This window comes from Hippoglossus stenolepis, chromosome 13 (assembly GCF_022539355.2).
Source record: "Hippoglossus stenolepis isolate QCI-W04-F060 chromosome 13, HSTE1.2, whole genome shotgun sequence".
In the NCBI taxonomy this organism is placed as follows: Eukaryota; Metazoa; Chordata; class Actinopteri; order Pleuronectiformes; family Pleuronectidae; genus Hippoglossus; species Hippoglossus stenolepis.
Genome location: NC_061495.1, coordinates 4,433,507 through 4,447,844, shown reverse-complemented (window position 1 = coordinate 4,447,844; position 14,338 = coordinate 4,433,507). Strand labels below are relative to the sequence as shown.

Below are 14,338 nucleotides of genomic sequence, written 5' to 3'. Positions count from 1 at the left end.
ACATATGTTCACTGGGGTGGTTTGTATATGTTTATCTTGCTGTTTACAATGCTGCTCAGCTGTGTCGTGCTGTGCAACTGCATCCCAAAGTTTGTTTGTGTGTGTCTCTGTGTGTGTGTGTGTGTGTGTGTGTGTGTGTGTGTGTGTGTGTGTGTCCAAATGTGGGCTCGTCCACCAGTGTCTGGACGACCCTAAGTTGTGTTGTGTCATTTAAAACCCCCAGCGCTCAGTGTCTCGGAGCTAAATGCTTGTGTAACCACTGAGACAGCAGCCGCACTACGACTCACAGCAAGAGGTCAACGACCCCCACTTGCTGAAATAACACCAGTGAAGGTGCAGGTTTTTTTTTGGGGGGGGGGATGTAGCCAAAAGGCCCTCTAGCTGTTCTTAAGGCTGCAGAGAAAATAGACCCTTTTCTGAATTGTCAACCTGTGTTTGTGCAGCGGTTCTACCTCAGGCCAGAGGGACGCACTGTGGACGGTTGCCATGCAGCAGAATCCTCACTAAGCCTTTTGCACAACAACACATGACTTCTAAACGCACGTTGGATGTTGGGAGAAGTTGAGAAGCAGCTGGAGTGTTGGGTTAATGTTGAAGTTGCAGGAGAATTTAACTTTAAATGCCTCCTCCTCCTCCCCCCTCTTTGCAGGACCAGGACATTGCGTTGCATGTGTATGACCTCGTATTCTTCAATTATTCACCTAAGCTATATTTAGCACCAATGAAAACTGGCACTATGAAGATGAAACGTGATACCTGAATGACAGTCGGCGTGGCACAAAATACCACCAGGCAGTGACACATAATTGGACGCCCTCGGCCCCACTCGTGGATTATGTTCAGCGGGTTTTGTTGGCGTTGTAATTAGTCGATCATTTATCCTCCCGCTGATGGTCTCGGGGCCTCAGACTCACTCCTGGTCTTAGGTTTCATGCTTTTGTCCGTGCATTGTGAGGACAGACACTGGGGAGGCCTGGAATTTCAGCTCAGCCGGGGCTCAAACGTCTCAGGGTTTCACAGGTCACAGACGCTGCAGAAGTTTATAAGGGAATACCACCGTGCAACATCTACACTGGTGTAATAAAGGCAGCCTTTGTTTGTCCGGAAGGAATGGCGTAAACAAAATGTGACTGTAAATGCATGAGTTCAACACTTTTATAGTCAAAGATGAATTATTTTCAGTATAATAATACAATGGGTTATTTATTTATTTATTTTAAGTTTAACACATTACATGCTTAGTTTTCTTCTTGAAAATATTAAACATATTAACTAAAATCACGAGATATTTCTATTCTTTTGCATCAGTCACCTGTTAGAAACATCCAGGGAGCCTCTCGCTGGTGGTGAACCCTGCAGATCATCTCCAGCTCTTTTCTCACTTTCAGCTCAGTCTGACATTTTCTCTGTGGCGTTGGCAGGAAAAACTCTGGAGAATGTCCAGAGCAACTAACTCGAACATTTGTGTTTCTCACGGATAATCTCAGGAGATTACCTGGAGTTCAGTGCATGTCTGAAAGCAGCTTTGGTACCGAGCCATGGAATTAGTTTTGGTTTCATTATTGGTTTTATCTGCTGTGAAGATGTTCTGCAAACTCCCAATTAAAATGGGACATTATTGTCCGGTGTTTGACAACAAGTCCCCAGAATGTCAAGTGGGAAACAAGAATCTTTTTGACCCTTGAAAAGCTTTAGAGTGAGAATCACTGAATTTGCAATCAAACAAAAATATGAGAACGACAACATTTAGCTGCTGTTTCCTTTTAGTTTAGCTCTGACTCATAACAGATGGTTAAGTAAACCTTTGCATGTCAAATATTAACATTCATTACAAATATCACCCACGTATTAACAAACCAAAACATCCAGCTGTCAACTGCACAGAAAGATCCACCGCAGCGTTTTTCAGCCGAACACAAACCCGCATGTTAATCAGCGCAGGTGTCTGCACGGTAGCTCGAGTTTCGCTCACATCAAACACATGTTAACGTGTCCCGAAGCGTTTCTTTATGCAGTTTGCTGCGTTCGGAGCTAAACGTGGGTGATCTGTGCTCAACACTGCCTGAACGCATCCTGTGTGGAGATACATTTCTGCACTTTCTGAAATAATGCAGGTAGAAATACAGTGTAAACCTTTCAGCCATTCTTACTGTAATGACCTCATTACAAATGAAAACAGGATTCCTCTTGATAACTCCCACAGACTGAGGTTGTTCTTTACATAACAAGGATGTTGACAAGAGGAACATGTTCTTTTCCTGCAGAACACGTCAGATCAGACCTTTGCTGTAAAAGCTGTCACTCCAAAAGCCTGAATGCCAGTGACATCATCCGGTGTAATTTTGCCTTTTCCTTGTCAGCGAAGCTTTTCCTAAATCTGAGGAGACGTTTGACAGTGCGTCAGCGGGTATGCTCGGCCACCCAAGTCTGTTTTGGCAAGTTTTCCACTTTTCAACTTTGAATCAAATGGTATAAAAACAACCTGCGGCTGTTTGGGTGTCATCTTTGGAAGAACCCCGCTCTAACTGGAATCTCCAGATGAGCCGTTCTGCTTCTGACAGTTTCTCTTTGTCTGGATTTTTGCATTTCAGTATTGTAACCTCTGCCACATTGATCTGGTTCTGAACAGCCCTGGTATAAATATTTAGACATTATCTCTGAAAAAAAGGCTCAATGCTTTAATGATGTTCTATAATCTGAACCTGCACAACAATACAATGAGCCACTAGAGTCCATGAGAGGGGGTTTTGATGTTTGAGGCTAATCATTACCTGTCACAAGAAGGACTTTATTACCTCAGGGTTTGTTTAACAGAGTTCCCACTATAAACAGTGTTTATTTTGGTTTTTACACACTGACAAATTGAAACTGACAATTGCTTTGATCACTGAGCTCGTCTGACCACAGAAATGCTCGTTTCCTGAAACATTTGGTGATCGTCCCTTTGCTGCATCGCACTGTCTTGGAAGTCACCTTGAAAATAACTTATTTTCCCCACAGAAAGTTTTCATTCGTCATGTTTTTCTCATGGCCATAATTAAATTGTCTATCTTTTGACGGCTTTTAGAGTGAGCGATTACATGGGAACAGTCAAGAATGTTAACTCCTTCTCTCCCAGAGGGTAACCCAAACACTGAAATCATGTTACACACACCCTCCTCAAACTGGCTTCACCCAAGTTATTCTTTTCTCTTCTGTTCCTTGAAGAATAAATGTTCTTATTAATAAAAACAAATAAGCTGAGATGGGCTCCAGCCAAAGACAATCACGAGTCCCCTATAATCATGTTTGCCCAAAAGGAAGCTGCTTTTCATATGACACAACACAAACACAGCATTTTCCTTTCATTGGGGCAGAAAGTCCAGAAATAATCTAGTCTTGTGATAAAATAACTGAGCTCCCTTATTTTCTTTAAGATGTCCTAGTTTAGTCAAGATCTTTGTTTTTATTAGCTGTATACGTACAAGTATTGAAGGCTTCACATTTCTTTAGTTCTTCTGTTGTTCACCGTCTGTCTTTTAGCAGACAGACTTGCAGACGGGGGTCAGTTGGATCCTCAGTGACCTAAAGGATGAACATGTGGATGGTGCACAAATGACCTGAGTTCCTATTCTATCAGCAGCCCAGGTTATATGTGCAAAATATCTGTCTTCATTTTAAAACCCCGGCACTATTAGAGAGACACTTGCACAAACCTCCTGTTCCTTTAATCACTAATCTGCGATTAGCAGATGTGGAGGGTCTCTGTCAACTGATCCCGTCGGCAGTATGAGAAAACCCGTCTGGACAAGAAAGTGAGGCCTGGATTACTGTGTAACCACCGGGGGAGACTGGTCTAAACTGGACTGGGTAGTAAACTGCATTTTATAGAGTCGAGACGATGTAAGCAAGGATTTAAGTCTTGAGTTTTTGCAGTGGAATGGATTAAATTCCACTGGTTTCATCTAAATGTGGATTTAAAATGGTAAAAATCTCATAATACCATTTCTTTATATCACAGAAAAACTTTGCTCAGTAATTTGTTGCACTTTTGCAGTTGAATGGGACTAATTTGAATCTAATTGTGAAAATTAAACATAACTTTGGCTGCCGCTGCATTTTCATCCAGTTTGCTATTTCCTCGAGGCGATATCTGTAGTGGTTCTTATTATCGTGTTTGAACAAAGAGAAGAAGTCATGGGGAACAAATTGCCCCTCTCCGCACTGAAACACTGGAAGCATCAGGATTGTACACTGAAAGGCAAGGCAGCTGTAATTCTAAGGTATCAGTCAGCAGGAGAGATCGCTTTTCACTGCTGTGACAAAGGGAGGAGGAGAAGGAAGGAGGAGTTGGGAGAGGAAATATTGGCAGAGCAGCCAATGCGGAGAACATCTCCTTCTGCCCCCCTTCACTCTTTTGAATGGGGCACTCCCCCTCACTTTTCCTCTCTGCTTAGTGGAGTGTGCGGGGGGACAGAGCTGGAGGAAAGTGTCTGCAAGGAGGGTAGTGGCTCTGTGGACATGTCACAGTCAACTCTGGGACCCTAATCAAGCAGCTGGACAAGACTTGACATTGTGCCCAAGATGAGGACCCAGGCTGGAGTTTTGTTTTTGTTGGCCCACTGGGTGGTCTGCTCTGATGCTTGGTTCTGGTCCTGGACTGGTACCACAACTCTGGCCCCAACAATGGAAGAGGGCTCTGGCAGTCCGGCAGGTAGTGGAGAACAACCAACAGAGGCCTGGGGTGGAACACAGATCATTGATGAGGCACATGGAATCCAAGTGACTGGGCAGCCGTGGGTTGACACCACTGACTCTGCAGCACTGACCACTTTAATACCTACTACACCACTGGAGAATGAGCAGTCAACAGAAAAGGGCCCAATGGGGATTTCGTCACCCGTACTCAAACCTGGTAATGGCACATCTTCATTAAAGGGTATGGGGTCTGAAGGATTTGATCGTGAAAGTCTTACAGGAAAGGTATCAGGACTCGAATCTGGTCTGGAGTCTGAATTGGCAGCAGACCCAGGGTCAGGTCTTTGGTCTGGCTCTGGAGACAGGTTTGAATCTGGGTTTGCAACAGTGGCTCAAACTAGCAGGGGATCTGAATTTGAAACTCACAGGATTTTTAAGGAAACTGAAAAAGAAGCAGTCGTACCTACAGATCACAAGAGGATAGATGGCAGTGTGGCATCCCAGGAAAATGATCTAAATCTGACCTTAATCATTCAGAACAGAACAGACGAGGCCCTTAATCCTGGTGTCAGGAAGTCAGAGCAAAGTCTTGATTTCTTTGTTGAAATTCCCAATAACACGAGCAGAATTAGAAGTCTTAACAGTAGTAGCTTTAGTTTGACTAAGCCCTCTCATGCAAACTTCACCCCAGGGGATCTACAAACTCCAATTGAAGACAACAGCTCCGTGGAGATTACCACAGTATCTAAGGGCAACCAAATGGTGGAAGTTACTCATTTACCGGCTGGTGAGTCAACAGCTGCTCAGGAAGTTTTAGCCGACCAAGTTTTACAGACTAGCCAAGCTTCATTTGTTAGCCAGACATTTTCTACAAGCCCAACACCAACTAATACCACAAACAGGTTAATTTACCAACAACAAACACCGAGCAAGAGACCAGATACTACTTACATTGCTGCCATAGCTACACAACATCAAGAACTTACTGCTGCAGTAGCAACTAGTCAAACTGTGACAACCAGTCAAATCAATCTCATTTCAGGTGCTTCACAAACATCAGTGAGTGAACAAGAGCCGAGCAAAGCAACTTTATTTAGCCGGACAGCTGAAAGCCACACAGAAGTAGCAACATCAACGCTGTTAGTAGAATCCCCACGATGCTTGTTGCTGGATAGACCACTTCCGTTCTGCTCCTTCATGCTTGGGAAACGATTTCTTGTGCCCAATTACCTTAACCAGAGCAGTGTGGAGGAAGTGCAGGCACTCCTGAACAAGTGGGCATGGCTGTTGAGTTCACGTTGCCACCATAGTGTGGAGTGGTTTTTCTGCCTTCTCTCGGTACCAAAGTGTGGCTCCCTGGGTGCGCCGCCGGTGTTGCCTTGCCGCAGCTTCTGCGAGGTCTTGCGGGACAGTTGCTGGACGCTCCTGGATGAGGGACACCTCCCTGTGGAGTGCCACACTCTACCAGATGAGGAGGAGGATGGGTATCAGTGCTTATCAGTTAGTAACCAGAAAGGTAATCACTGGTTCAAAATGAATCGATTCATTTTGAACCAGTTTTCAAAATCCCCACTGCCCCAGTTTGTCTGGTGTTTCCACCCAATACCCAGAACCCACCCAATTAATTGACATGTATCCCTGTTAAAAAACTTCTTTGGTGAAAGATCCGGCACATTAATCTGGTCACAGTCTAACAAGCATGATGCCAGAATGCTTTGCAGTGTTTAACCTGTTGTATGTGTTTCCCTTGTCCTTTGGATTGCATGAAACTTACTCCTCACTCACACACACGCACACACGCACACACACACACACACACACACTTCAGTGGGGTTGTGGTTCATTAGCAAACCAGATGATGTACGTGCCCTCTGCAGCTTATTGATTTAACGGGTCATGTTTGCTCAGAGGGACAGCGCCTGGTTTTGTATACATTTTGTTTCCTGTCCTGCAGTTCAGCCGTAACATCGACAGACAGACAGTCCATAGTGTTAAATAGTGTCAAGCTGACATGACTCATTAAATGTGAATTGAAAGATCTTCTATCTTCCAGTTAAACTGCAGTTTCTAAATGGTTTTAAATAACTGAAAACTCAAAATATTTTGTTTCCAAGGCAATTCTTGTCTTTCTTATTTAGAAACAAAGTAAAATACCATTTTGCCATCGTCACATTTTCAGGGTTACTAGGTAAAATAGATCTGTTGGCTTTTCTCTCTCAATCGCAAGAGAGAAGCCTTCTTCTGTGAACAAGTTGTGCATGAAGTACTGTAGATACTTTGGCATGTGGAATCGCATGTCTCTTTTGACAGTGAGTGACTTGCAGGCGGCTTGATTTGCATTTGTCTAAACGGACGGATTACTGTAGGTTGTCGTGCATGGGAAACAGTCATGTGTGCATCAGTGGTTTTCAGTGGGATGTCAAAAACACCTCTGACAGCGGGAGGGTGACTGCACACAGGTAACACATTTTTAATAAGTGAACGTTTTAACGTAAAAGAAATGAATCAGCATTCAAAGCATGTGTTTCTGTCTGATCTTGAGTGATGTGTATGTTCTAGATTGCTGCAGTTTTAATCTCATGTGCTTGTAAGTGCCCAAAATACATTCAGATCCAATGAATACGGCAAATCAAATACCAGAGTAGTTCATTTGTTGCAGTGAACTAATAGTGATGTGGTAGTTTATGGATACATTTAACAGGACATTGTTTTAGCATCCTCTGTAGGATTTAAAGTAATAAACACAGCCCCTGCCCCTGGTGACTTAAATTGATGGAGAACATGACTCTGTATTTACTGCTGCTACTGATTCATGTGAGAACATCCTGTGTCCTCAGTCCTGTCTCAGACAAACCAAACCCCTTGTCACTCTGCTGCCCTCCTCTTCATATCACTGAGTTCAAGACTGTGTCCTTTTACAGCTTTGCTATCTCTCCGACAGCCGGCTCCGTGGACAGACATGAGTGGACATGAGTTTCTGGCTCAAGAGACACATCTGGGTCCAAACTGATTTGTATATGTGAATTGTTTGAGCTTTGTGTTTGCTGGTGTGGTTTCTCTACAGGAGGAAGGTTAGTAAAGGGGATTATGGTTTAATTTTCTGGCCCATAAAGCTAAAAAATAGATTGAGATATTATAGCCCTGACACAGAATAGACCTGTTGACAGTCATTTTCTGAATATTATGAATTCAATCATTTGCAATCAGTTGTTCAGCCCTAGTTCACATCCAAGGCAGTGATGTTGTGTATTGCACATAAAAGAAGCCTGAAACTGGAGAGATAGACAGAAAGCCACCGTAATCAATACCATCTATTATCAATCATTCAAATGCATTGCAATGGACAGTGCTCACTATTTTTGACGTTTATTAAACTTGATGTTTAACTTAGTTCTGTCCCTGTGAGGTTTCTCTGCTGCCAGATCCTGAGGATTACTTGTAAACTTCAGATTCAGTCAAACTATGACTTTACGATCTCCTCCTGCTTATGTGCCGGTGTGTGATCCGATAAATCCGTAAAAAAATTGGCTGACTGACGTCGCTGATAATGTGTCACAAAGCTCTGTTGGTTGCTTTGACCTCTAGGACTCACTAATCAGAACCCACACTGGGCAGCGTCTGGGAAGGTTCAGACACTTTGCAGCTCCGGGGCTGGATGTGTGTGGGAGGAGGGCACTCGTACGCTCTTCATCGCTCCGGGCCTTAATACCAGCCCAACTCCCGCATCGCTTGAACGATGACCTGTCATGAAAGAATGCCTCATGATATATTTACAGCTTTTTAAGTTGGTATATTCTTTTTAAAGACGGGGCCACCGACACAGGAAGAGCACTGCATTCACTGAAATATCGTACCCTATAGATGTGTGTATATATATGTGGGCGATTACTGAGGGGGAAATTTGCAGAGATTTCAGTGCATGAAAACTTTTTAGAAAAATCTGTCAGATGTGGTCCCTCACTACCCGGGTGGGGGAGACGGGATTGTCGGCGCACAATAGGTCTTTTAATGATGTTTTTCCATGGTTACCGGCCCCCTGCCTGAAAGATGAGCAGTCATTCATATCAGGGTCTAAAAGGTCAACAGCAATTTATTTCGGGCTGGTTCTCGATGGTAAAGCTACATCCTATAAGAGAAACTCCATTAGGATGTGTCAGAAATATACTGTTTGATTGAAACTGACAGAATCCTGTGCCTGGCCACCTCACTGGTGTCTCATCTTCTGTGAAGATACAAACTGCTCTTTGTTAATGGTGTCTCCGTGTCCGTGTACACTGTGTTTTGGGGCTTGTTCACCTTTCTGGTGGTCTGACGCTGATTTTGTAGCACCATGGTTCCATTGAGCCGAGATTGATATTGCATCTCATGACAGGAGGGGCCTGACGCTGGCTCCGGCTCCTGCCAGGGAATCATTTTTGACTCGGCGCTCAGGAGGGTTCCAATTATGGGCACAGTCTCGTCCGACTTCTCTGCTGCCAGAAACTCGTTGCCCCCTCTGGTTTGTGTTGCATCAGTAGAAAAACCAGCACTGATGAGGCAGTGTTGCTAAACACGGCTCAGAAGCGCAGGGATGAGATGGATAATTGCCCCTTTGTGACACTCTCAGAGTAAGAGTTTCTGACATGTGTTTCTGAAGGAGAGCAGGGCCGTCTTGGATTTAAACCTATTCAAACGTATTTCCATTCCATGTGAGAATATTCGTAAAGTGATATTTTTCCTCCCGAAATCTCAGAGGACATATTTGTGGTATGTGCAGACGGGGGTTTGTTTACACCTCGTGTGTTTCTTCAAAGCTCTATACGTACAGGTAGAAAACATGAACAGTCTCACATTACTCCTTCCGCAAAGAGCAAAGTGCACAGGTTGTGGTCGACCTGTCTTCTCTTTAGTGGTTTCAGGATTACAGCTTAGTGGGAGCCAACATAAAGTTCTCCTTCCTGGCCTGTGATGTGGTTTGTTTGGGTTTCAAATCTTTTTCCGAGCATTCTGCTTCATCGGGTTAATGATACTTCAGGGAATAAACTTTCCAGGGAGAAAGATATAATATTCATGTTGTGGATAGCTTATATTTAAAACACACTGTCTTCTTATTACCGTCAGTTTATTGACAAATTAGATTAGACACCTTATCCTGGAGCTTGGTTTTGGAGCATTAGAGGATATTTCCACATGCTGCTAAAGGTTTAATGTTACAAAAGTTCATGTCAGGTTCCATAACTCCATCACATTATTATATCTCTAGAGAAAAAAGCCTTAAGAAACAAAACAGGCTTTTAAAGGTGAATGCATTTGTCATATTAAACCCATGACGAATCAGTATTCAGCAAGTACTTCACAGTGATTTAATGTTGCAGTACTTTGAAACTAAAAGATCAAACAGGGATTAAAGAAGCAGAGAACAAGACAACCACTGTATCATGTGGCCAAAATTGAATTTCCCTTTAAAATCAATTGGCTGAGAAGCCATAACATGGATTATGCTGCGAATGCATCACGATTGTAGGTATTTGTTTTTCCAATCACGGGGCTACGATGTGCCCTGACACTCCAAACACAGGGTGAGAGCACTGACCAGCTCTGTGCGGAGTGAGGCAGAGATCCCTGCCCCTGTCAGCAGGACTCGAGTGGAGGTTTTAAACAGTGATGGAGTGAAGTCAGTGAAACCGTAAAGTTCTCTGGCACTGTCCAGATGTTCGAATGTTTTCCCGTGGATCACACAGGATCCCGTACTTCCCCAAAGCTGTATATACAGTTTCACGCTGTGTATATATACAGCTTTATCAACAGGGTATCACAAACTGGGTTCCTGGAATGTGAGGAAACGAAGGAGAGCCGCTGGGTCCTGGTCAGTGAGTGGTCGTCCTGACAAGACAAACTAGCACCGTAAATCCAGCAGCGCGCCATTCATCAGCAGCTCCTTTCTGCAGCCAATTGGCCTTGAAGCTGTCACCGGACAACAAAAGCTGTTTGGAGACCTGAATTGAGATTGCACTTAAAATGCTAATGGTGGCGGCCTTTGTACACCCAGCGGATTTTTTTGATCTGTGAGAAGGAGTGACCCGCTGGCCCTTTGCTGACACTGCAGGCACATTGGAAACGCATTCCTACGGAAGTCTTAAGGCAGATCAAACCTTTTCATCCGCTTTTACATCCGGTAATGAAATTCACAGTCCCCAAGCGGGCCTAATAACATTAAGTCACCTTTTTAAGATCTGAGTTACTTTTTTACATTCACTGTTCAATGATAATCTGGTTCACGTGGATGTTTCTTTCTTTTTGGTAAATTCTGAACATATTCCAATTCTTGCTGGTGCATATCTTGACCAACGGGTAGATGTTTCCCTAATGGGAGTTTAGGAAAGCTCGTGCGCGCGCGTTTCAAAAGGATGTTTGCTGGTTCTTTTGGCAAACGCATTAGAGAATCAGATGTTTTGAGAAAGATGATGATGATATTACCGTGACTGTGAAGCCTCAGTTTGAACTCTAGAGGAATGCTGCATGCTGCAACCGGGCTCTGTTTTAGAGATGTGCCTCACATTCCAATTTATTACAGACCTTGAAGTTTAATCTACACACAAATCACATCGTTTTTTTTTTATTTTTATGACTACCTGCATATTGACAAAACACATTTTTCTTGCACATAAACAAGGAAGTGAAGTATTTTTATACACAATCAACATCATTCAGAGCTTTTCCTTCTCAAGTGGAAGAAGCGTTATCATGAAAGCTCAGTGATGAAGTGTTTCTGTATCAGAGGTAGCTCACATGTCGGCTGCAGCACCTGTAGCAGGAGGATCTCGCAAATTAAAATGGTGTGCTTTCCATCATGATGGATTTCACCACTGATTTACTACACGGTGGTTTTGCCTTCTTCAGTCCCACCCTGGCAGAGACGGTGTCTAGGAGGGCGCCAGGTTCAGACATGTGAGCACAGGCCCACTTGCAGAGACCCTCGAGCTTTCTCATTCTGACTCTATCAGAGTAAACATCTGGTCGGCCCCGGTGCAAATGACAGTTAATTTGTTTACTGCCATCCACGCAGGAGTCGAGGACCCTCGGTCTACCTGCTGTTCTCAACCGGAGTTCCACTGAGAACATCTGTTTTATCCACAGACAGATTTATTAGGTTTTTACCCAATGGCACTTTAGATGGATATGGGAAAGATCCTCTTTGAATGAGGCGCCGAATATCCTAAACAATGCTATTTTTCTTATGTTATTGGAATTTCTACCAAGATCCTATTTAAATCTGAACTGAGGAGGATCGTTTTACAGTTAATTTATTTAGAGAATGATGCAAAAAAGACATTTGTAGCTATTATAAAATGGGCTGTTCCATTTTTTTGTTACTTTGGACACATCTTCATGCTTTATTTTCATCCATATTTTGGCATTTGTACATATTGAAATTTACAGCCAGTGATGAGCGTCACTTTTAAATATATGTCAGATTGGCACCAGCTGAACTTCCGAGGTAATACTGTAAGGTATTTTTATTGCTGTCCTGTTACAGCCTGACTGGGTTGTCTGTTATAGCTTAGACCCAAATGAAAGCGTCATATCTGCAGAATATTCAGACTGCTGTTCGTGGTTATAAGGCAGAAAGCAGCGCCTCGGGTCCGGCTGAACACTTTGCATGTTTATGCTCTCAACAAAGCCGACTGCAGACCCCACTGATCTGTAGCAGTCGGGCAGAGCGGAGCCTTTGAACCGAGCACGTTAGTCACCAGGTGGTGAACCAAAGCGTTTCTTCAAAGCTCCACAAACTGCATCAAGTGGTTTTCCCAAAACAGTGGTTTTTGGTCATTTGCCTTTTAACATGAGGTAATATTGTTTTGGGAAAAGCAGAGAGATCTAGACAAAAGGTTGACGTAATACCGCCTCTGACGTGGGTGTGAACGAACACACACCGCTCTTTGTGTTTCCTTGCATTTCCTAAACGCCTCCGATAATTATGTGCTGACCTCGCCCGAGTCACCCAGGGTGATGGAAGACTGAGCACGGATATGCGGGAGGCCCCAGCTGTTGGGCCCTGCGCCCCGGGGCCCTGACATTCAGCAGATGTCACACAAGTCGGAAGAGTTTTCTTTTTTTTGTTGTTGTACCTTTAGGAAAGTGATGCATAGATATCCATCTAAATATAACAGGAGATTGATGAAGGTTCAAAATATGTGATTTTCTGCCATAGACATTTGCAGAGATATGAATTTAGATCCTAACAACTCTTCACGTTTTCTTTTCGGCTTTAGCGCCTGTGGCAGATTTACTGTGAGAGCTAAATCAATCAACTCTCAAGTCACGCACAGTATCACCAGGTCGCTGCCTGTGTGGATCATCCTACAGTTTAGGAAGTAGGAGTTTAGGGTTCAGCTGGTTTTGTATTTGGATTAGAGAACTTAAAATGTCTCCTGAAGTGATTTACCTTTTTTTTTAAGGGTCTCTTATGACCCTTGCATCCTTTGGCCCTATTTGAGGAGCGTCAACCCTTCCATGTTGTGTTTGCTTGTTTTTCCTCCCCTGAGAAGAACTGTCAGAACTTTATCACCAGTTAAGATGTTGATTTAAATTTTGTTTTAGTAGAACAAAGACATCTGTCATAGTGACATTGATCACACATTCACCTTAAATCAACCACCAACAGAGCCTTGTCTAACTTTACACCCTGTCCTGCTGCCCTCCCTTCTAACCCACACTGTATTTTATGCCTATTGGGGCCTAACATCTATTCCCCCCCCTCCTCTAGAAGACACTGGAGTCTCCCTGATGCAGCTGATCGGGGATCCTCCTCCCGAAGAGATCACCCGAGTCTTTGGGCCCGACAACAGTTCCAGATATGTCTTTGGCCCCGAAGCCAACACCGGCCAGCTGGCACGCGCCCACCTGCCGAGCCCGTTCCACAGAGACTTCTCCCTCATCTTCAACCTGAAGCCCACCTCTGACAAGGGGGGGGTCGTCTTCTCCGTCACAGATGCCTCGCAGAAGATCATGTACGTGGGTGTTAAACTGTCGCCCGTACAGGGCAGAGACCAGACCATCAGCCTGTACTACACAGAACCTGGCTCGCAGCGGTCGTATGAAGCAGCCTTGTTCCCCGTGCCCTCCATGAGGAACATCTGGACCCGGTTCGCTATCGCTGTGAGGGACGACAAGGTGATGCTGTACCACAACTGTGCCACGGAGCCTTTGGTGAAGCGCATTGAGAGGTCCCCGGACGACATGGAGCTGGACACCGGTGCTGGGGTGTTCGTCGGGCAAGCTGGGGGGGCGGATCCCGACAAGTTCCTGGTGCGTATATACAAATGCTTTGTCTGTTTTTCATTTGAGGGATATATAACCCAATAAGTTATAACTAATGTATTTTAAAAGCTTTAATTCAGATAAAGAAATACTTGGCTCTGAATAACTATGACACTGACAGCAACGTGATGGTGAGTCCTGCTGCAGGAATCTCTGGAAAGGTGCCGTGTCATGTTTTGATTTCCCATAGTCAGGCATGTGAAACCTCTTGCCTGAATAACCCTCATATGACTTGATTGCCCAAATTGGCCGACTCCAAAAGCATAACATAAATGTCCACGGCTCCGTCCTGCTCAGAGCTGTCTGCACATAATTGGAAAAGCTCACAGCTGGGACGTAATTAGCCGGAGTCGTTTGACTG

At 44.1% G+C, this 14,338-nt stretch overlaps 1 protein-coding gene across 3 annotated transcripts in view; it reads left to right on the top strand.

Moving 5' to 3' along the window:
* col18a1a (collagen type XVIII alpha 1 chain a) overlaps positions 1 to 14,338 on the top strand; it is a 66,659-nt gene that overhangs the window by 28,744 nt on the left and 23,577 nt on the right. Inside the window, exons 1-2 of one of the 3 annotated variants that reach the window (XM_035174264.2) lie at positions 4,435 to 4,894; positions 13,424 to 13,965. In XM_035174264.2, the coding sequence (XP_035030155.2) occupies positions 4,564 to 4,894; positions 13,424 to 13,965 (873 nt within the window). In that variant the 5' untranslated portion in view covers positions 4,435 to 4,563. Of the gene's footprint in view, positions 1 to 4,434; positions 4,895 to 13,423; positions 13,966 to 14,338 lie in introns of those variants that run through there. The other 2 variants (XM_035174267.2, XM_035174266.2) reach the window with 2 other exon arrangements.